This window comes from Hyperoodon ampullatus (genome assembly GCF_949752795.1).
Source record: "Hyperoodon ampullatus genome assembly, chromosome: X".
NCBI classification, from domain to species: Eukaryota; Metazoa; Chordata; class Mammalia; order Artiodactyla; family Ziphiidae; genus Hyperoodon; species Hyperoodon ampullatus.
Genome location: NC_136913.1, coordinates 97,898,817 through 97,924,925, shown reverse-complemented (window position 1 = coordinate 97,924,925; position 26,109 = coordinate 97,898,817). Strand labels below are relative to the sequence as shown.

Sequence of the window (26,109 nt, the reverse complement as noted above, 5' to 3'; positions counted from 1 at the left end):
TCTCTACTACTGATATCCATTTCACTCAACCCATATTATTTCCCTAAGAAGAGTTGGGGTGGGGGAAGGGATATGGTAATCATACCCTTTCCAGAAGGATGACCTTTTAGTTTTTCGATTTCTAAATGCTGTCAGTGGTACACTTCAAATAAAGAGGGCTTCCCCTTTAAGCTCCTCCTACCCAACAACAACAACAAAATCTCAATGACTATTTCTGGATGGCTGAAAGAGAAACTTTGTCAATAACAATTCTCCCAAGCCCTTCTCTTACTAAGCCAAGGAGTATCCAAAATGGACAATACAAAAAGGATTTTAAAAAAAAGATATGTTTCAGAGTTTTATGAGATCAGAGAAAAAGATTTGCATCAAGCAGAGATCATTTCTATCTGGTGCAAGCCAAGCTCTCTTCACTTTTTATTTATTTGAGTTATTATTTGGCATTTTGTAGCTCCCTCCACATGCTGAACAGCTTTACAGATCCTGCCTATGGGGTAATTTCCCTCACGGTCCTTCCCCCGCTGCCACAACCATAAGAGTTGGATTTTTCATTTCAGTAGAATACAGAGAGATGAACTTTGTAAGGACCTAGGAAAATTGCCCTCTCTGATCACCCTACTTGGCCACTTCACGTTTCCCCAGTGCTTTTAGGAGTTAAGTCAAGATTGAATACTTAACCCAGGCTAAAAGTAAAAGAGGAAACAGAGGGCTCTTATGCCTCCAAGTTCCTCATCATGTCAATGTTAGAGCCAGAAGCCACCCAACAATTAACTGATTAATTCTAGATTCAGTTCTCTACTTTGTCTCTGCAGTGGAATCCTCACCCCCAAATACTCATTTTCTTCCCCTTTAGAGGACTGATTTATCCATCACCTGGATGTTAAGCTTCCTGTTTCCCCTTCCCAGGTCAAGGGCAGCCCAGGTGCCCAATTTCTCTCTCTCTTCACAAGGCACCACCAGCAATAGAGATGAGAAATTCTGAAGAACAGCCAAGTGGAGGAACCACAGTATTGCAGCGTCTGCTACAAGAGCAGCTCCGCTATGGCAATCCTAATGAGAATCGCAACCTGCTTGCCATACACCAGCAAGCCACAGGGAACGGCCCTCCTTTCCCCAGTGGCAGTGGGAACCCAGGCCCTCAGAATGATGTGTTGAGTCCCCAAGACCACCACCAACAGCTTGTGGCTCATGCTGCTCGACAAGAACCCCAGGGGCAGGAAATCCAGTCAGAAAACATCATCATGGAGAAGCAGCTTTCCCCTCGAATGCAGAATAACGAAGAACTCCCGACCTATGAGGAAGCCAAGGTCCAGTCCCAGTACTTTCGGGGCCAACAGCATGCCAGTGTCGGAGCTGCCTTCTATGTCACGGGAGTGACCAACCAGAAGATGAGGACTGAGGGACGCCCATCAGTTCAGCGGCTCAATCCTGGAAAAATGCATCAGGATGAAGGACTCAGAGACCTTAAGCAAGGACATGTTCGCTCCTTGAGTGAACGACTAATGCAGATGTCACTGGCCACCAGTGGAGTTAAGGCCCATCCGCCTGTTACCAGCGCTCCCCTCTCCCCACCACAACCCAATGACCTCTACAAGAATCCCACAAGTTCCAGTGAATTCTACAAGGCCCAAGGGCCACCTCCCAGCCAGCATAGCCTGAAGGGCATGGAACACCGAGGCCCCCCACCAGAGTATCCCTTCAAGGGCATGCCACCCCAATCTGTAGTGTGCAAGCCCCAAGAGCCAGGGCACTTCTATAGTGAGCATCGTCTGAACCAGCCAGGGAGAACAGAGGGGCAACTGATGAGGTATCAGCATCCCCCTGAGTATGGAGCAGCCAGGTAAGAGAGTTCCCTTTCTGTCATTCCCTGACCTCATCCCCAACCAGCTTCTGCTGTGTGTTGGGAGTCTTAAGGGAAGGAATGGGCAGGTGTTTGGTATAACAAACTCTGCAGTGCATGGCTGGCCCCTGGCTTAGCAAATTTCCTGCCAACCTGAATTTCTAGCCTCTTCAGCCGTCACTAGCCCTGTATTATCATACCCTCGACTTTATAGGTTGAGCATGGCCCCAGCTGCCTAGTGGCTGAACAGGAGCACAAGTCTTGATTTCAGCAGCTTTTCGCTGTCCGGTCTCCTCAGATATTGAAGGGAGAGTCAGTGTTCCTCTTCTTGTGAGTTATTAAGCCCTTCTTTGAGGGGAAGTAAATTAGCTTGCGCTTGAGTCTGGAATATCCTATCACTTTCATTTATTCTCCTCCACAAAGCTCTCTTCACTAATTTTTGCAAACAAATCTTTCTGCAGAATTTGTGTGATTTTCTCAGACACTAAACAAACCTCCAGATATTATTGTTGGGAGAACTATATATGTGCAGGTTCAGAATGTGACTTGCCTTGTACTTCCTTGCAGTTCATGAAGTCTGGACTGCTTCATCTTTCTTCTGTAGAGAGTTTGTTAGCTGCCGGTGACATTTTTAAACATCTAAGTCAAATTCACCTCATATCATATAGATGCTAAAATGCAGAAGGAAAAATATTCCCATGGCTTCTGTACAACTTGCCATTAGTTCAGGAGGACTGTTTTGTATATTCATTAATTCCTAAATGTACTTCTGAATTATTCAGGGACCTATTGACTCACTGCTGTATCAACCAGACCTTAGGATTCTATGATTCTGTTCATTGTTCCTGTTGTTCCTGTTGGGGCCATGTCTCCAGTCAGGAGTATTTCAGCATATGGGACAGAGGGAAGGTTTCAACCTTGGGCAAAAATGATGAAAGTTATGTGTGGTATTCCTGCCTTGTTACCATGGGTGGTTATGGGTGGCTTTTTTCCATAGGCAGCCCCTAGACGAGGCCTGTGATCTCTTTGATGCCTAACTTTTTGCCTCCTGTCCCCTCTTACTCATTTGGGAAAGAGTCTCTTGGCTTGAAGTATAGTGGGTGACTCAAGAAAGAAGGCAGTCAGGGGGGTGGAGTAGGGTCAAGGTAAGAGAATGCACCTGGCATTTCCTGGTATTTCATTTTTTTCACCTCTAGGTCCTGTTTTTTAGCCAGAGGCAATTAATTCACTTTAGGCTCCACCTCTAACTTTGCCAGTTTAGGATTTTTTTAAATTCCTTAACCCAGGCTGATTTCCTAACCTTTTTCAACCTCCTCTGTGCAGCATTCAAAGGGCAGGAGCCTAATGTCTGATAAGTGGCTTGAAACAGGAAATGGGGTAATGGACAGGGCCCTTCCGGTTTAAATGAGCAAGAACCCAATTCCCATCTGCCCAACGAAACGGAAGACCCAGGGAGGGGTTGGTCCATTGGACTGCTTAGCTTAATGGAAACCCATCCAAACCAGCAACATGGCAGTGAAGCTGGGGGGTTTTATTTTGCTCTTCTCATCAGCATGGAAGAGTGTGTGGCACTCCCTCCTATATGTGAGTGGGCTGTAAATGTATTGCCTTGTGGGAGGGGAGTGTGTTGGCTGGGGTGTGGAGCAGAATCCAAGCCCCGCTCAACACATGGCCCGCCTTCCCAGGAAAGCTATTTTCAGAACTCATTCACCAGCATTGTTTGTGATCTGAAATGACTCCCACAGTGTTTGAAGCTAGATAGAAAAGCCCTTTGATCTGCCTAAAAAAATATTAAGGAGCCCAAAGAGAGATTCTTTTTTCCTCCCCATACTGATTAAACCACCAGAGAAACTTAGCTGCATATATTTAACCGAAAGGTATTTGTATTTTCTCCTCCCTCCTATGTTATCTGTGGCTCTCTCGCTCTATTCCCCAAAGCAGTAGATTCCAAGCTGATTACCCTCTCTTGAGCGGTATTTTAATACACAGGTTTGCTGGAACAGTTTTTATTTTTTCCTCTATGGGAGAGGAATAGGGTGCTTGATATGCTCAAAGAATAATCAAGCCTAAGACAATCCTAACCAGAAGATGCTCTTTGTGAGCTTTGGGTCTGCAGCAGACAAACTCTGGCAATAAAATTTTTGCAGAGCCTGGGGTGAGGGTGTGGCACCTATTGACAAATTACTGGCAAGGGGAGGTCCTTGAATTGCTTTCCGTAAGTATACCACTTTTAGGTGGTGGCACATTTTTCCTCCTTTATTTCCTTTAACCAACTAGCTGGACAGTTTGTGAGTACCTTTCCAAGTAACTGCCGCTAGCACCAAACGATTAGAAGACAAAATCCTTAGTTCTTAATCCACAGATTACAGATCAAGATTCAGAGTAAGCTCTTTGAACAAATTGTTCAAAAAACCTTTGTTGGCCTTTAGAGGTGCGGTGAAATGCTAGAGATTTGCTGTTAAAATGAACAAAACGTTATAAACAGTCTTTTTTATTACTTCATCTTCCCTATGCCCTCCTCTCCACTTAAAAAATAAATATCCTGAATGCCCAGAACTCCAGATGGGAAACAAGGCCAAGCCATCTGAAGAATTAAAACTTTTCTGAATCTTTGTCTTTCTAAGTGCTGAGCCTTTTCTGCATCCGGGGTTTATACATTTATCAACTGCTTTTAAAAATTAAATCCTTTCTGTTTGTAAAGCAGCCACCTCCTTTCAATTGTTGAAATCGTGCCCAGATCTGAGGTTTCTTGAAATCCTTTTTTAGTGGAATCTAAGGGTGACCTAACTCTGTAGTTCAGAGCGGAGCTGGTTGTGCAAGAGAAACAATCAGGAATTTGCAGCCCTCTCCAGGATTCAGAGAGTAACCATCACAGAGCCTGGGAAAGGCACAGTTTCTGTGGGGAGAATAAATTGGGTTCCAGGCTGTTGGCACCTGCTCTGGTGAGAGTGTGCTTGTGCGGGCTTGCACACGTGTAGGCCAGGAGTGTATAGTGCGCGTTGGGGGTGTGTGGGGGGGGCTGTGTGTCTCGGAAGGGCAGGGGCTCCAGTCAGAGAGGTGGCAGGGTGGAAGTTGCTGTGTCAGCTCAATGGATCTGCTTTTGCTTTCCCTTTGTGTCCTCACAAGCTGTCTCTGCGAGGGATTTCCCCCGGCTTTGAGGAGATGCTGATTTTGGTCGCTGGCCTCTGTCCTGCGTGTATGTCAGGTCTCCTTTTCCGCAGAGCACCTGGGGCCCAGGTTGTCTTAGGAAGGAGAAGGATGAAGGGAGGGAAGGGGCAGGGAGGCAGGTCAGGGCGTCCATGGGATCATGTGATTGTGTTGTGTACAGGCGGCTTGTTGTTCCTGGTTAATGTGTCAGTGGGGAGAGATTCCTGCTGCTGTGCAGTGGAAAGACCTGGGGAGTGTGCCGCTCACCCAGCTGCCACCTTTATTATTACTATTACTCTGATTATTTTTTAATCTTGAGTGTAGTTTCGCTTTCTCTGACATTCCCCCAGCTCGCTTCCACTCCCGTCATTCCTCAGTCCCCCTTCTCTCAGGGGGAAATTCACAGGAGTGTTAATACTGTCCTACTTTTTCATGGTGGGCGGATGCCGGAGTCCAGATGGAGTTCGTTGGCTGAAGGGCTTTCTCTCCTTTTGCGACTGCCCAAACCTTGCTTCGTGTTTGCAAACCTGCCAGGGACGGACTGCGTTGGTTTTCCCAACATCACGGTGCACTGAAATCTGCTCCTTTTTCCAGCCTGGGGAAGCCAAGGGGCAGCTGCCTTTTCTCCACTTATCTTTAGGCAGAGCCCAGAGTCGCGGCTGGGGCCACTGCCATCCTGGGCTTATCGTACTCTGGAGACCTCCTCCCAGAGACCTTGTGGTCTCTCCTTTCCCGAGGCCCCTGGGAGGCCATGTTCTGTCCAGGGCATGGAGGGGCCTTTCAGGAGGGAGGCCAGGGTAGGAGGGAGGTCAGTGGCCGGTCTGTTTGAGAGAGAGGTCTGGGTTGCTGATGGGACCCAGGGGAGCTGTGGGAAGGAGGCCCAGTTCACAACTGGGCATTCAGTCTTTAAAAGAGAACACCTCCCGGGCCTTGGGTTTCCAACTCGTGGCGCTGAGGCTGAAGGTTAATATGGTCATTTACCCCTTAAAGTTTGAAAGCTGGATTGAAGAACATGAAATTTAAGCCCCTCTTTTCTGCGCAAGATATACAAAGGCCCCAGCAAATCCCAGGACATCATGCTTTAACTCTAGGGATATATATAAATTATAATAGCTCTTACTAGAAGTGGAAGGAGAGCACATAGTCCATTTTACCTCTGAGGAAACTGAAGATCCACAGCATGAAAAATGCAGAAAGACTCTCCCCCAAATAAGTTTATAAACAGCTCCCAGGCTTTTGATTGAATGAGTGCTTTGAGCTCTTCGACATAACGGTTAGGTATGGTAGCAACTTTCCAGTTGTAATCATAAAAACCATGTAAATTCTTCTGTCTACAAAAACTTTTCCCTCTTCAATATTCAACAATTATTTATAGTGACAGATGTGTGAAATTGGAAGAATGTGGGTACACCAGATGCATTGATGGGGCTGAGAGACAACCTTCGGCTTGAGCAGGTTTGAGGGCTCCGGCGAACATCTGGGTTATTGGATATCTGTGAGCAAGTGTTTGGAATGGTTTTGTAGCTGTAAAAATCCCTCATAGTGAGGATCTCTTGTAGGGAGAGATAAATGAACAGTAATGACAACTGGAGTATGTGTGGGAGGGATGTGCTTTAGCATCTGGAATGCCTGTTAAAAGTTAATTGCTCCTGGTGATTCGTCCCAGTTTCACCACAAATTTTATGCAATTTAGTGCAAAGATTAAGTGGATATCCCATAAGTAAAATCACTAACAGGGTCAACCATTCTCATTGGGAGGTAGATATGAGACTCTTTGTAATTCCTATGGAGCTCAAAACTGAGAAGAGTCCAGTATTTTTGTAATTCATTTGTGACCTCGGGAACAAAATAGGTTCATGCAGATGAAGTAACTTGAGCAAGGTTACACAGCTAGTAAGCAGTAGGAAAGGTCTCCAAACTCTGTTGGGATCCAAATCCTGTGCTCTTAGCCATCTGTCTTCCCTGGATTGAGAAATATCAACTGTAGGACAGGCATCCACAGGATGTGGGAGTATATGAGGGTAGCTGGGCATGGGCTGGGGGGTGAACAAGTTTTTTTGCTTTCAGTGTATACCGACATATTCTTCCTGGCCGTGGTGATGGTAGAAGTGATCCATCTGCATACTCTGCTTGTTTCCCTTAATGGCTGATAGTCCAGTATTAGGTACAAAAATGGAAGAGTCACATTAAACCACGTACCAAAGTTCTCTTTCTAGAACTTTCTATAAGCAATAGGCTGGGAATCTGAACATCAGTGGAAATCATTGCATTATAGTAGTGGAAAGAACCAGAAAATGGGACTGAGGTTCTACCCTGGAACTGCCACTAACTCACTCTGTAATATATTTGGCAGATCACTTCCCCTCTCTGTACCTCAGTTTCCCCCTCTGTCCAATGACAGAGTTGAACTAAAGGATTTCTTTAAGGCCTTTCCAGTCCTTACATTTTGTGATTCAGTTAAGTCAAAAATAGTATGGTAGTGTTGCCTATAATCCCCTCCAAATCTTGGGATTATTGCTGCTAAAAGGCATCATTCAGTTATTAACTGTAATCAACAATAATTATTTGGTGTCTCTAATGTAATAAGTATCTATATATCCTCAAGTCATTTTTTGTGACTATATGAATTATCCAAGAGAGTTGCAGATAACACGATGAAGGGTTGATTTGGCGACGGTTTGCCGTTTCCTTCTGCGCAAGTGGAACGAACTTTCTAACTGTGACTCTGTGTGCTGGGCCACATATAGAATGCCAGCAAAGGGTTTGTTTAAAATCCTGAGGTGACAATTACCTAGTTGAAGACGAATTTAAAATGCTTCCCCTTGAATAACCAGTGTACAAGGATGCATCACTTAGATTTTCACAAAGCAACCCTTGAGATCATCTGGTTCCATCCTGCATGGGATCACACCTCTGTCGGTCAGGTATTCACAGGACCCCGTAGTCTAACCCTTCCTGCTCCTCATTTCTCAGCTGCCTGGGGGCCCTGGGAGCCTCCTCGTCTCCCTTTCTTGTGCCCCTCTCCCCAGTGCCTTTAGAGGGAGCTTAACCTGAGCACACCCTCCATGTTTTCCAGGCCAGCGCAGGACATCTCATTGCCGTTGTCAGCCCGGAACTCTCAGCCTCACAGTCCTACTTCTTCCCTCACGTCTGGGGGTTCCTTACCCTTGCTGCAGTCTCCACCGTCCACTAGATTATCTCCTGCCCAACACCCCTTGGTCCCAAACCAAGGAGACCACTCAGCTCACCTGCCTAGGCCGCAGCAGCATTTCCTTGCTAACCAGGCTCACCAGGGGGATCATTACCGTCTCCCCCAGCCTGGCCTGAGTCAGCCGCAGCCGCCGCCGCCACACCATCACCACCATCACCAGCAGCAGCAGCCACAGCAGCAGCCAGGAGAAGCCTATTCAGCTATGCCTCGGGCCCAGCAGTCATCTGCTTCGTATCAGCCAATGCCAGCCGACCCTTTTGCCATTGTTTCCAGAGCCCAGCAGATGGTTGAGATTCTCTCAGATGAGAACCGGAACTTGCGGCAGGAGTTGGAAGGATGCTACGAGAAGGTGGCGAGACTGCAGAAGGTGAGGCCCCACTATGGGGATATTTGAGTCTTTTTGAAATCTTATTGGTTTAATATCGATGTAAAAGTCTCCACTTGTGGGTCCCTGCATGACTTATGGGTGTGTCTTCAGGATTCTTATATTTCAAGGTTATAGATGGAGCAAACTTTGGAAAAGCCTTCTGCCTGTCTTTCTAGCAGAAGTAACATTTCGCAGACACCATAGCCCTCAAGAAAGCTTAATTGAGTGTTTGAGAAATACGAAAGGCAGAGAAACTGCTTCAGAAAGTCAAGAACACTGGAGAGGTCTGTGTAGGTGAAGGACCTGCCAGCATAAAGACTTTTCCTTTTGATTATATTTTCCCAAATACTGATTTTGAATGTTAAATATAAACCCATAGTTCCCAGAAAAATCTCACCACTGAAGTTAGATCCTGCCCTGCCTTGTTCTGGAAAGGGCTTAGAGTACTTTTCCGAGTGGCAGTTCTCACAGTAACCCTTTTTCAACACCCTTTCCTTTTCCGTCTTCTTGCTTTGGTCCTTCCCTGCAGATCAAATTCAACATCTGCTCTCTTTCTCTTGTGTGTGTGGGGGGCAGGAGGGGCTTAGCACCACAGCTGGGTGACAGGTGACAGCCCTAGGCTGAGGAAGTAGCAAAAGGAGTATATGTCCCAAGTTCACATTCTTTCCTGGGCCCCTCCTGAGTCTACTGCAGCTGGGACTTTAGCTCTTGAGTGCCCTAAGCTAGGAACCTTACCTTTTGGCTTCCAGTGGCTGTTGGTGAATGGGGTTATGCCTTTGGCAGCCTCTTTACAGCTTTTGTCATTGTGGAGCTCCTGTGGTTTGATCTCCCGACAATGCAGACTGTTCAGGGAGGTGAGGGTGAAGGTGGAGGAGGGAAGGAATGTTGCCTGGTATTGTTCAGCGACTCTGTCCTTAGGAGACACCCAGGAGTGGAAATTTCAGGGGCCTGAATGAAGCTGACAATATGTAAACACCAGATCTGGGTCCTAATGAAGAGGAGGGCTTACTATCAGCTAAGTATTTTTATGTAGCAAAAAATGCTTACCACCTACCCCGTGTTCCCCAGTCTGCATGGGGGTTGTTGGGTAAGAAATGTTTCTTCCCAGCTTTGCCCACAATTTAAAAATTTCTCCCTCCTCTCATACCTGTCCCCCCATCACATTGGTACAATAAATTAATCACACTCACACACTAGAAGCAGACTGGCCCATTGGCTGATTAGGTTTAACAGTTGACACCGCTCCCTAAACTCTCTATTCACGGTGGCCCTGGCCCCATCTTTGATGCAGTAAACAAAGGATGATGGACCCAGATCTGCAGGCTCTCTTTGCCAGAGGATGGTGAATTTTTTTTTGAGGGGGAGGGAGGGTGGCAGGGAAGCGGAGCAGAATAGGATTTGGGTTGTTGTTTTGATCCCCAGTATGGGGAAAGATGCCTCAACCAAGCATAATTGGGACAGCTTGAGTGTTGGGAGAAGTGAGGGCCGACCCAGTGCTGCAGTGCATTAGAGGCACAGGTGGGGGAGAAGAGGACAAGGAAAGTGGGGAGAATAAGGTAGATATCAGCTGGTGCTAGAAAAAAGAAGGCCCGAGGCTCATGAGGGGAATAAGTAGACAGAATAAGTCTGGAAACCCACCACCATCCTCCCTCTCCCCTGCCCACAGACCAAACCAATGGATACACCCTTCTGTGACTTCTCTTCCTGAAAGGTCCTGTTGACAGATGTACAACTTGCCCTTTTGGAGGGAACAGTATCTACAAAGAGGGTAGGGAAAGGATCGGTACAACATCTTGAAAGAGTCCTCTGAACAGCTTGAGTAAAGGGACAGCCTTCCACGAGGATGAGGAGAAAAGGGAACCCTTGTACACTATTGGTGGGAATGTAAATTGGTGTCGCTACCATGGAAAACACTATGGAGGTTTCTCAAAAAACTAAAACTAGAACTACCATATGACCCAGTAACTTCACTCCTGGGTATATATCCGAAAGAAACAAAAACACGAATTCAAAAAGATACATGCATCCTAATGTTCATAGCAAGATTGTTTACAATGGCCAAGATATGGAGGCCACCTAACTGTCCATCAACAGATGAATGGAGAAAGAAGATGTGGTATGTACACACACACACACACACACACACACAATGGAATACTACTCAGCCATAAAAAAGAATGAAACTTTGCCATTTGCAGCAACATGGATGGACTTGGAGGGCATTATGCTTAGTGAAATCAGTCAGACAGAGAAAGACAAATACTGTACATTATCACTTATATGTGGAACCTAAAAAACAAAACAAACTAATGAATATAACAAAAAAGAAGCAGACTCAAAGGTATAGAGAACAAACTAGGGTTAAGAGTGGGGAGAGGGGAAGGGGGAGCAGAGAAATAGAGGTAGGGGATTAGGAGGTACAAACTATTGTGTATAAAATAAGCTACAGGGCTTCCCTGGTGGCGCAGTGGTTAAGAATCCGCCTGCCACCTCAGGGGACACGGGTTCAAGCCCTGGTCTGGGAAGATCCCACATGCTGCGGAGCACCTAAGCCCATGTACCACAACTACTGAGCCTGCGCTCTAGAGCCCGCAAGCCACAGCTACTGAAGCCCGCATGCCCAGAGCCCATGCTCTGCAACAAGAGAAGCCAGGGCTTCCCTGGTGGTGCAGTGGTTAAGAGTCCACCTGCCGATGCAGGGGACACGGGTTCGTGCCCCGGTCTGGGAAGATCCCACATGCCGCGGAGCGGCTAGGCCCGTGAGCCATGGCCGCTGAGCCTGTGCGTCCGGAGCCTGTGCTCCGCAACGGGAGAGGCCACAGCAGCGAGAGGCCCGCGTACAGCAAATAAAAAAAAAAAAAAAAAAAAAAAACAAGAGAAGCCACCGCAGTGAGAAGCCCACGCACCGCAAAGAAGAGTAGCCCCTGCTCACCACAACTAGAGAAGGCCGCGTATAGCAACGAAGACCCAAAGCAGCCAAAAATAAATAAAATAAATAAATTTTAAAAAAAGCTACAAGGATATATTGTACACCACAGGGAATATAGCCAATATTTTATAGTAACTATAAATGGAATATAACCTTTAAAAATTGGGAATCACTATATTGTACACCTGTAACATATAATATTGTACATCAAATATACTTCAATAAAAAAAAACATAAACAAACACAAAAAATGGGGACTGCCTTCCAGGTGTGGCATTCTGTGGGGTACTGGAAAGCCTTGTACCCTAAAGGCTGCCCAGAGCAGACCAATACCAAGCCTGCTCTTTCAAATGGAAATGTGTATTTTCTCTACTGAGCACTTGAATTTCATGCAAAAGCTTTATCAGGCTCAGGCCTTGCAGATCTTGTCTCTAAATGCCATTCACCAGTTTTCACCTTCTGTGCTGCTATCTTGGTGCCATCTGCAAGGAGAAAAACACTCTCAAGTCTGCTCTTTTCTGTGGTGTAATCCTCATTTGTTTGCAGGCAGTCCTGCCTCAGGCATCATTTTGGAGCTGGGACAGGTGGAATCTAAGTTGTTTGGTAACCCCACCTTTCTCCGAGTCTCCCACGGGGGACCTGATATTTCTCCCCATAAAGTACCCTGAGCTTTGTTAAGGAGGATAGTGGAAAGCTGAGAAGGAATGCAGAATGGCTGCAGGAGTCAAATTTTATTTGAAAATTGCTTAATAGGCCATGAGGTTTACTTGTCTTATACAAATCATATGCAAATATCTCTGTGGTTGTGACATGTGCAATGAAACTCTACTGGTTCCAGAAAGACTCTGGAGTCTAATTTCTTATTTTCTTCCTGATTTGGGCTGATTCAGGGCAGGACCCTTTCTCTTTGAGGTTTTGTGTGTGTGTGTGTGTGTGTGTTTCCCTTTTACAAGATTTGCTGGGGTGTCATAAAACACAACTCTGATCATGAGTTTCTGTTAACAACTCTGATCCTGAGTTTCTGTTAAAAAATCTGTTCTGGTTTCCCACTGACTACGGGATAAAGTCCAAATGCCTGGCATTAAAGCCCTTTTATGATCTGACTCCAATCTGTCTTTGCAGCCAGATCTCACCAGCTTCCCCCTGTGTACCCCACAGTGTCCAGCCAAACTAGACTACTGGTCATTCTGGGAATGCATTCGTTCACTCAGAATAGAATACCCTTCCCCTCACCTCTGCTCATTGAAATCTGACCCAGCTTTCAGGATCCGACTCTAAATGCCACCTCCTCCCTGAAATTCTTCTCCTCTCACTTCACCCCCAAGCAGGAATAAGCTCTTCCTCCCCTACACTTTATAACTTTACTCCTACTTTTCTTAATAATGTATCTTTCCCTATATTCTTTTACTTGATTAGACTGAAAGCTTCTTGAGGGCAGTTATAATGTCCTCATTCATATGTACACACCCTACAGTACTTTAAAGAGTTCTTGTAATACTTGGCCCCTGGTAAATGTTTGTTAAATTGAACTGAACTAACTACATGAGGCTGAGGCTTCGGGTTTTTAGGGTTCACCTCTGCCACTGACTTGCTCTAGAAAAGGCCGTTGAAGTCCTCTCTGCTAAAATAAGAAGAGGTACCCTTGTGTAGGCCAATATCATCCCGGATTGAAATAAACATGAAAGCCCTTTGAGTGCTCTGCAATAACTATATACATTATTATTAATATTTTCAAAATTAAGAAATTCTTATTCGGAAAGGAAAATCATTTATAACTATACTTATGAAATTTATCCTCTCCTACCACCTTCTCTGAAGGCAGAAACATGTATTTGTTTTTAACCTGAGGAAATCTCGTGACCCGGTGAGTTAATTACTGAGCTCAAAGTTGAACTTAGAAATTCTTCCAGGAAACTTTTCTCATCTGACTGTGTTATGCTTGCCTCCTGGCCACCTGTAAAGCCCTGGGAGAAGTTGTCATTAAGGATTTACATACATGTTTTCAGATCGTCTTCCCCATCAACTTCCTGTCATCATCACTTATCTTTCATTTTTGTTTTTGTTCAGGTGGAGACAGAAATCCAGCGTGTCTCAGAGGCATATGAGAACCTTGTGAAGTCATCCTCCAAAAGAGAGGCCCTGGAGAAAGCCATGAGAAACAAGCTTGAGGGCGAGATTCGGAGGATGCATGACTTCAACAGGGATCTGAGAGGTGAGGGAATCACTTCTGAAGCATCAGTCAAGATGGTGAAGGGAACAATAAGGTCCTACTATAAACAACAAGGTCCTGCTGTATAGCATAGAGAAGTATATTCAATATCCTGTGATAAACCATAATGGAAAGGAATATGAAAAAAGAATGTATATATATAAATACGTATAACTGAATCACTTTGCTGTGCAGCAGAAATTAACACAACATTGTAAATCAACTATACTTCAATTTAAAAAAAAAGGATGGTGAAGGGAAGGGCTAAGCTAAGGAGCACATGGCGAGGCTTCTAGGTCTTGTCCAGCCCACTAGGATAGTCAGCAAATTGCAGAGCATAGACCAGGCTAGGTTTTTGTGACTACAATAGTGTCTGGTCCTAAGCTTTCTTAATCAAAGTGGGATGAACTGATGTGTGAATCAGACAGTATCCCTCCCGGGTCTCCTGGACCCACTTGGCCTGTCCCCATAGTCTGTGTTACCTCTCTTCCTTTCCAGGTTTAAAGATTTTGTAATAACTTTGATGATTTTTTTTCCTGGTGAATGAAAGCTATCATATATTCAGGGATGGATTCCTTGGTTGGAATTTAGAAATCTGCACTAAGGTTTTGTCAGTGAGGAGTGAAAGTATTAAAGTACTCACCTCCTCCTTCCCCATCATGGTCTAGTATTGTTTTGGGATCCACATTTGCAAACCTATATCTGTGTCACCCCTTCTTGTGTAACAAGAAGAGACAGGCTTGTTTTGCCCAAGATCACTGTTTAGAGGGCAAATAGCATGTGCTTGGAAGTTTGTCCTTAGGGCCCTGTTGATTGTCTCCAAATTCCACAGAGCGTCTAGAGACGGCCAACAAGCAGCTTGCAGAGAAGGAATATGAGGGGTCAGAAGATACCAGAAAAACCATCTCTCAGCTCTTTGCAAAAAGTAAGTCTGAAAGCTTCAGCAGCAGGTATTAATATGTGGGTGGGAGTGAGGTGTATGAAAAGGTTACACAGTTCTATTTAGCCTTCTAGAACAACCAGGGCAGAGTGAATGTCATCTAAGGATTCTCCTTCCTGTTCACGCATGAAGTTGGGAGATTGCGTTCTTTTCCTTCTGGCCAAGAAGGCTGCTTGCTGCAACATCTAGTCACATCAACATAACTCCTTCTGTACTGAAACAGAGGAGCCCCTTGGAATCCCTGCTTTCTGTCATGCTAGCTGAAAAGGACCTTGATAAGCTTGGGGTCCCTTAATATTGAAGGGATTTATCATTGAAGGCTCCATGTGTTGGCTCTGGAAGAGATGGGATTAACATACAGGATTGATGATTAGTGCTTAGAATACCCAACTTGTACCTGGGGCTCCCTTAAACACCCTGTATTGTATCATATCATTCCATGTTGGGGGATTGCAAGGGTAGCTGGAGGGAGACCACTGCTAAGGCCTCAACTAGTGACTCTGGTGTGGAGTTGGAGGGTGTGGGGGAGGGCAGAGCTATGTCTTCCTCCTAATAGTGTTTGCTTTGTCTGGAAATACTCCTAGGCCCCTGACAATGAATTAATCCTCTTCTTTATTGGGTCCCTAATGGACTCCACCCAGCTAGACAATGCCTCATTCTTTCCAATTGCCACAGTAAAACCAGCAATAAAAACTACACAGTGGATTGAGTCCGTAGGGAGAGTGAATTTCGGGGGAAACAGATGATCTACCCTGATTCCTGCAGATGCCCATAGTTGGTGTCCCCTACCCCTAGCCTCCACCAGTGTGGTTCCCAGCTGGAGGAGCGCTTGGTGGGGACTTGTCAGGCCCCATCTTTGCTGGGCCTCCACATGACCCTTTCAAGTCATTCCATGCGGCTTCCAGTCAGCTTTTACAAGTTGTTTGATCTTCACTTAACAACATCTCCCTCCCTTCCTGGGTTGTTCTCTTGTGCTTTGGCTTTAGAACTAGCGCTTTTTTTTTTTCTTCCTCATTTCCCTGAGCCTCCTGTTCCTCTGTCAGTATGTCTTAGAGAAAGGAATGTAGTTTTTCTGGTGTCATCAGTGCTTAGTGTAAATTGTTGTGAAGTTGCTTTTGCAGTGTCACAGTTATCTTGGAAGCTACTTCACTGGTGGAGAGGGTGGCAGCCTCCCAGTATAAAACAAAACAGAAAATGTATGGATTCTTGGCCCTGGATCTGCTACTTCACACTCCTCCCTGCATGGAGATGGTATTTCAGGTGTCCTAGGAGTTCTGCTGCTGTTTTATAAAATGTGGTAATTTAGTAGGTCAAATTGTATTCACAGCAGGGTGAAAGACTGTCAAATGGTTCTAGAAGGGAAAAGTGGACTCTACCTAGTAGGCAGGGAAGAGGACATGAGTTTAATTTCTTTTGCCTTTGGGTGTCAACAGGGCGCCACAGGGCTGGAAGTATGTCAGGAGCCAAGAAAGCCCTCTTGAAAAGGCCCCCTAGAGAGGCCAGACCAACGCAATCCTAGGAGAAGGCGGTGTGGTACAGTACAAAAAGCTTAGAACAACTTGGCCTTAAGTGTGGGCTCCACTACTTACTCTCCAATTGTGGGACCTGGTGCAAGTTACTCAAGCCCTCAGAGGCTCTGTTTTCTCATATGCATGACGGAGAAGAGAATAATACAACACCTGCCGTGTATGGTTGTTTTGAGGATTAAGTTAGTACAATACTCGGTATGCAATAAGTATTCAACAAATGTTTATTTCTTCCCAAGGTACATCTGAATAGATATGTAAAGTCAGAGTGGGAAGGAAGGTGAGGCTGTCCTATTAAAGTCTTTCCTACAAACTTATATATCAATGTCTTGAGAGGAAGGGCACTCTACCTCCCAATGAGAATCAAAACCGCTCATTTGAGTTTCTGGTATGAGGTCTGTCCTAGTTAAAAGGGGAGGGACCTAGAAAGGCACGAGGCATAACTACATGTGTCATGGTCATCTGTAGCTACAATGTGATCATGGATTGACCTCAGTTAGAAAATCATGTTAGTGAGTAAAGGGTGGCAGTTGCGGTTTTATACATTTTATGAAATACCATTTTTATATCAATTTAATATACTGTCATGAGGAAACAATGGGGAAAATTTGTGGAAGCTCAGTTGCTCATTGGCCAAGACAAGACTGAAGAAATAAAATTGAGGAGACAAGCCTACCTGTTCTTCTGACATATGTGTGTGTGTATGTGTATGTATGTATATTCTTCTTTGTATAATACCTTCCACAACACTTTTTACATCTACTTTCTCACTGCTTCTGCACAACCACCATTGTTAAGTGACTTCTGAATTTATACAGCAAGTTAGTGGTAGAGCCAGTGATAAGAGTCCAGATCTTTGTGTCCTCGTTCTTGTGGCTGTGTGTGAGAACACTAGAGCGTCTAGTTATGGGTATGATTGTCAGTTTTGCTCAGGTAAGGTTTTGAGCTAGCTCTGGAATGGCAGTATTGATATTTCATGTCCTGATAGATAAGGAGAGCCAGCGGGAGAAGGAGAAACTGGAAGCGGAGCTGGCCACTGCCCGTTCTACCAACGAGGACCAAAGGCGACACATTGAAATCCGAGACCAGGCCCTGAGCAACGCCCAGGCCAAGGTGGTAAAGCTGGAGGAAGAGGTATGTGTAGTTTCCTCGAGTAGCATATGAGCTTGAGGGTAGAAGAGCTGGGAAACCAAGGGCACTGGGGGCCCCCCACTTTGGCAAACTGGCAGCTACATCATCCCCCAACAGGAAGGTGCCATCTGCTACTTCTAGTTATAACTGTACTGATGTGAGTAGACTTTGATTTCTTTTTTCTTCTCTTCAAGTTCCTTCCTTTTGCTCCAGAATAGAAAGTCACCAAGGTCAAGGATAAATTTTCATTTGCTCATTCATATAATAAGCTAACCACCCGCTTTCCCTAAGTTCTGACTGTGTACCTAGCCCTGCCTTAAATTAAGCCTATGACAGATTTTATATATATATATATATATATATATATATACATTTACATATGTATATGTACACGTGTATGTATGTATATATACAAACACACACACACATACATATATATATATATATATATATATATATATATATATATATATATGTATGTATGTATGTATATATAGTCCTGCTCTTACAGGGCTTTAAAGCTTTATTTTGGAAGGGCTAGAAAATGATTCCAGATATTTTAAGGTACTCCAAGGATATTGAAATCAGAATGGTCCTTGTCTCCCCATGCTCAATGGGAAGTTGGTCCTCTCAGGCAAAAAAATGAATCTTGAGGGCTATGCCTCTTGTTGGATTTATTTTGCAGATTGATTTTTGAATAGAAGCAATCTTGGGGTGCCTGGCACAGGATGGGATCCAAGGACCATTTACAGTTTATGGTAGGCCAAGAGCTCTGCCCTGGCTCTTACTGGCTAGGTTCTGGAATGTAGGTATGTGGTAGGGTGAAGTTCTCAGTTATTTGTGTGCAGGGATGGAGACTTTCCTTGACAAATGCAAGGGCCCCCAAACTACTAAGCATCTGATTAGTATGTATCTGATTACTCTCAATGTAGATGTTACTCAATTGCAACACTAAGCTGTGTTTATATGAAATAGAGGGAACTTTGCTGCTGGCCTGTCATTCATTAATCTTGGATGTCAGTTGTCATTGTATTGGAATACTACTAGGTCTTAGATGTTTTGTACTTCAGGGAATGGGTATATTCCAGCAAAAAATGATGCTAAAATGTAACTTGGTAAAGAAAATTTCACATCTCACTGACTTGTCTATTCTAAAATTGGAATTGTTTTAAAAGAAAAAAAATAGCCTCCATTATAAGAAGCTGAAATCTTTATAAACTTGAGATTACAAAAAACTGTTTAGTGACCAAACCTTGAGCATTCTGGCTATTGCAGGTGAGGTACCTTTCCTACTTTCATGCATTGCCTGCTTCCTCTCCCTTAGTAAGAATGTCTAGTTCTTAAAGATCTCCCGACTTACAGATATCCTTTGATTTCTTTTGTGGGTGTTAACACACTTGTTGGAGCTATATTGTGGGCTCATGCTTTTCTAGTAGGTGATGCCATCTAACCTATGATGTCCTTTAACCTGAATTGCTTAATTGTTAAACTTCAGGTTGTATAAAGTCAGGCTGATGTTCTGCTTCATCAGTTGTCTAGATCAGAAACACTGCCAAGTTGCTTTATTGAAAATGAGGGATACTTGTACATGCTTGGTGTCCAGGTCTTAAGAGCTTAGCACACCCTTTAGCCAGCCCTTCGCCATACCTCATATATTCCCTTCTTGCAAGGAAATGACAGAGTAAATTACAGGATGGGGATAAGACTGTATTCTTTTAGAGAAGAGAAAACTGAGAGACCCGCTGAGAAGTAGTTTGCTGGTGGTCACATGGCAAGTCTTGGGCAGAGCCAGGAATAAAACTGGAATCTCATGACTCTTCATTCCCTAGACCCTGCTGCCTGTCTCCCCATCTGAATCATCCTTTGGTTCCACTCCCAAAAAGAAAATGTGGGCGCCTGTTCAGATTTAGTAACCTCTGCATCTTTTAATTTGAAAAGAAATTGCTTTATCCATTGGACCCCTGTTTTTCAACAGACTATGAGAAGCTTGTCTGGACTGCTTTGAGACTGGGGTATATAAACAGCCCCACTGCCCGTCCTGGAAGGGTGCCCATCCAGTTGGAGATAAATGGAAACAAAGATTCTGCAACCATCTTGGTTTGCAGTGTCTGAGGGCTCAGTGGTAACTGGTTGTTAATCATGGAAATAGTATACTTGTATGGAGAGGATCTTAATCTGTAGTTCCCACCGGGCAGCCCTCACTGAAACAGTTGCCTGACATATATTTCTGACTTCAGACTTCTGAGGCTTTTCTGGGAATTTGTTCCAGAGATTTTTAGTCATTTTCCAAGGCCCTGCTCCAAAATATGTAGATTTACAATTTAAAGAAGAAGCTCTAAATATTGGGCTAGGATTGAATGATGGCGTCTAGTGGTCAGAGACATCTCACATGAACTCATCAATTATTGTTAATTTTTTAGTCCTCATCCAACCTGTTCTTTTGCATGGAGTCTAGTTGTTGGGAAATTCTGAGTTGCTGTTGCTAAAGGAGGCGGAACCTTTGATGGGGAGAGCAAGCTTCTACCCGGTGGAATCAGAGGCAGAGGCCATGTAATGCCTTCCAGACTCTCAAGCCAGATCACCTCTAGCACATATAGGGGCTTGAAACCACATCTCAGGGAAAATCCACAGATTGCTATTTTCCTTTTCATTTTAGTAGCCTATCAGAGCTGAGTCTGCTCCTGGGTGGTATTTGTCCTATCTCCTCCATAATATTCAAAGGAAAACATTCCTTTCCCTTATCTTCAAAGACAGGAATTGATAACTGAAGTTTTGCTTTTTTGCTGTGACTCAACCCCCACTAGGTCTCATTTTTCCTGGGGTAAAATTTTTAAGTACAGAACGTTTAGGAGGTATTTAAGGTGAGTAGGTAGCCCTGGGACTAATCTAGTAAGGTTTCTTCATTGTGATTCCTTCACAAAATTAGTGAGCATTTCTAAATCTTATTAAGAGTATTCACAAATAGAAAATATATCCCTCTATCTGTTGGAGATGGCTCAAGTCAGGTCATGTTGGAAGGCAGAGGGTTATGTCAGATGCCTGCCTATGTCTCATAGAAACATAATTTAGTTATGGCTTACAAATGGCACCATGCATTTTCCTTAGAAGTTCTTCTAGGGAAAACCTCTCTAGTCTACTTAGCAAATGAGAGTTAGGGGAACTTTCCCAAATTAAGCCTTTATTCTAGGGAGTATTTTCTTAGCCTACTAAGTGCAAGGCCACTCAGGTTTAACTATTTTGCGTTGCATCAAGATGGTCAGGTTGACACTTGACACATATATTGACTCATTATGTTGTACACCCAAAACTCATGTAATGTTACAAGTCATTTATATCTCAATTAAAAAAAAAGATGGTTAGGGAACGGTTATGACTACTTTAATGGTCTGAAGACTCTTGCATATATTTATGTCTTTCTCTTTACAACGTCCTCATTTAGATACTTTTCCTAAAATCCATTCCATCTTTCTAATCCTATTAAGTCTTTTGCCCATGACACTCAACATTCACTGTGCTCTAAGCTCTATACAGAAATGGTGCCTCAGGCTTACAGAGAACTTTCTCCTGCAATCACAACTTCCTTCCTCTTCCAAGTTCAGCACAGATTCTCTCACGGACCCTGCTCTGCTAACATCGAGGGATATGGTATCTTGCTGAGAAGGGGATAGCACTCTAAAGAGCAGACCTGTTTTTTGGTGATTCACTATAATCCAGGTCTTGCCACCAATCTACAGCTTATGCAGCAGGCAGCTGGCTGGCGTAAATGGTGCCTTTCCATCCCTGCCCTTATCTTTCGGGACACGTAGGTCCTGCTGAAGTGGAGGTTCATTAAACTCCAAGTCAAAAGAATTCTGTGTCCTACAGCAACCATGGTATTCTCCCATTCAAAGAGACCTCCCTCTGCCCCCCACTAATTTGACCTCACTGGAGAGTTTTGACAGATGCCTGGCATATCCACTCGCAAGGCTCAAGGCAGCCCAGGCTTCTGGCCGGCTGCTGTCTTATGATGATCCAGAGCCGAGCCACTGCTTGGGTAATTGTTTCAGGGATGGTGGGAAAAAGGCCCTGGCAAGATCAAAGAGGGAAGATGCTGCGGGTGGGCTGCTTACTGAGCAGAGTGCATAGGAAGGGATAGAGCGGAATGTGGGAGGGCTGGCAGAAAGAGCCAGTGAGCCTTGTTCTTTGGCTTTAGGCTAGATTGACAGCCACAAAGATTCAGGGGAAAAAAGGACCCAAGTGTTAAACGTTTCTCAACTGCAATGTCTGGTGCAGACATTTAGACATTGCAGTGAAAACTCTTTGTGGCGGTGCATTTTCCAGAGTCATTTTGCCACTCCTCTCAACTCTCCAAAACTAAATTCATATTGTTTCACTTCATTTCCACCATTATTCTTCATGGTTCATATTTTCTCTTATTTCTAGATCTCTTGCCATTTATTTGATTTGTCTCTTTGGTTTTAGAGATACATCATTTTCTGCTATCACACCTATCCACACAGCACCATAACTAGTCTCCTTCTTTCCCAGTATTAGAGGAAGATGTCCTAGGCATAGACATTTATATATCTAATCCAAAATAATCCTCAAACAGTAGGATTTTTGTTGGTATAGGTAAAACTCATACAATTGTTATAATGGATTATAAATGTGATAGAAGATCTGAGGGTATGAATTGTGTGTGCATTGAGAGTATTGATAGGAATTCAGATAAAATACATATCTACCCAGGAATCTTCCAGAGTGTTCTGTTGACTTATTTGAAGGGCATTTCATCTAAGGATGACTTTTCCCATATTTATGGCAGCATATTTTCTTTGAAGTAGGTATTGCTCCACTCAGTATAAGAAATTATGTTCCCCACCCCCAGTAGAGGTGGAGCTACTTCTCAAAGCTTGATTTTTCTCAGCTTTTCCTATGATTTTGGCTTTTGAAATTCCCAAATTGAAAGTCTTGTGTATTTTTCTTTAGCCTCCTTAAGAGAATGAACTCCATTCCCTTGGTAGCAAGTTTCTAGGCGTGGTTTTTTTTTTTTTTTTTTACTCTTCAATTCTTTTAATATCTACCAGTGGACCACAGCTTCTTGGCAGTGGACACAGGCAACTTGCTAATACCAGGGTAGTGTTACCAAATTGCTTCAGAGGGAACTCTTACTTGGAGCCATGGGCTCCTGGGCAAGGCTAAATAAGATCAAATGGAAATCACTGAAGGCTCATGGAGTAACATATAACTTAGTTGTATGAAGGAGAGGAGCAAAGAAAGTACACTTCAGTTGTGACATTTGTGACACCATGAGTGTTTGGAGTTCTGGGCGATAGAAGGGAAGATGAAAATCAGACATAATGAAAGATGGCCTCTGTGACACTGGACTTAGTTCTGTATTATTAGTCTCAATGTCCTTTAGCCATCAGAGTGTGTGTATATGTTGGTGTTCATCTACCTAATAATAGTAGCCCACCCCCTCTATATCCATATTATATTTTTTTATTATTTATTAAGACTTTACTTTTTTAGGGCAGATTTATGTTCACAGCAAAATTGAGGGACACGTACAGAGACTTTCCCATATACTCATTGCTGCCACATATGCACAGCCTCCCCTGTTATCACCTTCCCCCACCAGAGGGGTACATATGTTACAGCTGGTGAACCTACATTGACACATAATCACCCGAAGTCCGTAGTGTACATTAGGGTTCACTCTTGGTAGTATACATTCTGTGGGTTTGGTAAATGTATGTGATTATATGTATCCATCATTATGGTATCATACAGAATATTTTCACTGTGCTAAAAATCCTTTGTGTTCTGCCTATTCATTCCTACCATGTATTTTTAACCTTTCAAAAATATTTCCAAATACTTACTACATCCACACTATGAAGCTTGGAAGTTTCAGCAGAGTAGGAAATTAAAGTGCAAACAGTTTATACAGTTAGTAATACATTTAGAAGAAAACCCAGATCTCTTAATTCCAAAATATCCCATACTATGCTTTGTCCACCAGTGAATAAATGGAGAAGGTTGATGATTAAATCACTTCCTTACAAATGGCTGATACAAATGGGTAGCTTCAGGGGCCCTAGAGGTAATTTTGTGTATAGCCATCCTTGAAAAAATAAATTTGAAAGACATCTGCAGTTGTTGGAAGGAGGGAAGAGATGCCATCACGTGGTATTCATTTGCAGGGATCAGATTTTCCTGAGTCAGAAGGGGGTTAAGAGATCTGCCAAATGCTTGGGAATGGGTTCAAATTATTGCAGAAGTGCAATGGAAAAACATGATTGACTGAGCTCAAGAGTATTTGCTCTATTCTTCAATAGGTTGCCTTCCTGCTGTTCTTCCTCCCAATTTTATGACTCCCCTTTAACAACTTATTTCTTAATAGGAATGATCTGAAACCCTTATCTTGACTTTCCAAGCAAAGTGAATACATTTATGAATGTGTGTGTTTATTATTTTTATATTTTCAGTATTATAGCTAAGCTATGCTTTGCTCATTTTTGTTTTTGTATTTGACAGTTATTTAATATTAACTGGTCACCAAGAATGTAGTGAAAAATGAACTAGATCCAGAACCTAAAAGAGATATGAAGGATAGAGGGCCCTACCCTTAAGTGGCTTATGGGATACTGCCCTCCAATGGGGCAGAGACTTTGTCTTGCCTCCCATTGCATCACTACTGCTCTCAGATGTAGAATAGGGCCTGGTGTGTGATAAACATTCAGTAAATATCTGTTGAATGAATGAATCCACACTTGAACAAAATCTTATAAAATGACTGCTAATAGAGTGCACGTTATAAGAGGCTCTAGGGAAAAGCAGCGATCAGGGTCAGGTAAGATTATTCTGGAAGAACTCCTTGAGAGCTTACTGATATGGTGAGGAAGGATGAAGAAATGATCAGACTGGGCTTCCCTGGTGGCGCAGTGGTTGAGAGTCTGCCTGCCAATGCAGGGGACCCGGGTTCGTGCCCCGGTCTGGGAAGATCCCACATGCCATGGAGCAGCTGGGCCCGTGAGCCATGGCCGCTGAGCCTGTGCGTCCAGAGCCTGTGCTCCGCAACGGGAGAGGCCACAACAGTGAGAGGCCCGCGTACCGCAAAAAAATAAATAAATAAAATAAAAGAAATGGTCAGACTAATATAAAGGTTGATCATTTGCATAGTAGGCCTGGTAGAATTGTAAGGCAGTAAGAACCCAGAATATTGATAAAGTCATTTCTAAGAGGCATATCTAGGATGGACAGGGAACAATGAGACAGTAGATCGGGAGGTGAATTGAAAAATACCAAGTGGTTTAAAATATGGATGAGAAAGAATAGCTGTGGTCTAAAGAAGTGAGAGTGGAGGTGTAAAATTGCCTTTGATATATAGTAGGTACCTAATCAATAGTAGTTCAATGGATGTGCTAGCAGTAGATTGCTTTTGTTCTTAAATAAGGCAATGCCATAATGTTCTACTTGAGCAAGTCTGTTATAGCAATTGTATGTCGGATGGACTGATTGTGCGTGTGTGTATGTGTGTGTGTGTATTCATCTGTGCATATGTGCTTGTGTGTAGATGGGAGAGGGCAACAAAGTAAGAAGATCTATTAGGTTATTATTCTAATTATTTAGTTGTGAAATAAGGACTTAAACTATGTAGGCTATGAAAATATAAGGGAATGAAAGAATATGAGAGATGTTATTTAAAATTAAGATATAGTGACAGATTGGATATGGTGGTCAAAGGAAAGAGGGAAGGAAGGACAATAATTCCAAGATTTGGAGACTGGAAAAACAGGATAAATGATTATAATGGCTGAACTATTGAAGGGATATCAGTTTGGATAAAGATGAAAGCAGTTTGGGGCGCATTGTGTCAGAGTGAGAAATCTTGCCCTCAGCTAGGGGTCTGTGACTAAAGAGAGCATAATAACATTAAAATATGAATATAAGCAGTTGGGAGAATTGTGGCATGAAGGAAATCTCCAGTAGTGCTGAAGTGGAGAGCAAGGTTTCTCAACCTCAGCATTACTGACATTTGGGGCCAGATAATTCTTTGGTGATAGTGATGGAGGAGGCTGTCCTGTGCATGGTGGGGTGTTGAGCAGTATCCTTGGCTTCCAGTCACAAGATACCAATAGCAACCTACCCCCAGATGTAACAACCAAAAATGTCTCCACACATTGCTAAATGTTCCCTGGGGGTAAAATCACCCCCAGTTAAGAACCATCAGTATAGAGGTAAAAGAGTAAACTACCATAGATTGGACCTTTGGGGTATAGCAGGAGATGGGGGTGAAATTGAAAGGGAAGGTGGGTCTAAAAGATCAAGATAGAAAGTAAGAATGATTTAAGGAACCATGTTAGGAGAACACACGTTTAGGGAAAGCTAGGGAAGGGGGTTTTGACAGGTTTTTGAAAATTGGCATTTGGTAAGAAAATTTAAATGGATGGAATGAGTTCCCCCATTCACTGAGTATCTAGAGGGAATTTGGTTCTGGCTTCTTCTAGAGATCTGTGGGTACTCGTCTCTGCACCAGAACCACTACCTTGGCTTTAGAAACTTTTCAAGTGAACTTTCACTTCCTTGAACACTAAAGACATAGAAAAATAAGTCATCTAGGATTCTATGGAGAGTACACACCTTATATGATCTGTCTCTTACATGTACATACACACAAACGAAGGCAGGACTTTTATGTTTTGTTTTTTTTTTTTTTTACCTCCAAGAATATGTCTATACAGATTTCTAGGATCCCATTTTGTCCAGTCCCCTTAGTTACTGGTCAGTGTTGAAGATGAAAAGGGGAAGCTTAGATTCATAAAATATT

General features: G+C 43.6%; 1 protein-coding gene across 1 annotated transcript in view; it reads left to right on the top strand.

Annotated features, from left to right (window-relative positions):
* Window positions 1-965: 965 nt before the first annotated feature.
* AMOT (angiomotin) overlaps window positions 966-26,109 on the top strand; it is a gene marked incomplete at both ends in the record, with an annotated part of 45,639 nt that continues 20,495 nt past the window's right edge. Inside the window, 5 exons of the mRNA XM_079727693.1 lie at window positions 966-1,837; window positions 8,061-8,562; window positions 13,559-13,703; window positions 14,533-14,625; window positions 17,155-17,300. Of these exons, the coding sequence (XP_079583819.1) occupies window positions 966-1,837; window positions 8,061-8,562; window positions 13,559-13,703; window positions 14,533-14,625; window positions 17,155-17,300 (1,758 nt within the window). The remainder of the gene's footprint in view (window positions 1,838-8,060; window positions 8,563-13,558; window positions 13,704-14,532; window positions 14,626-17,154; window positions 17,301-26,109) is intronic.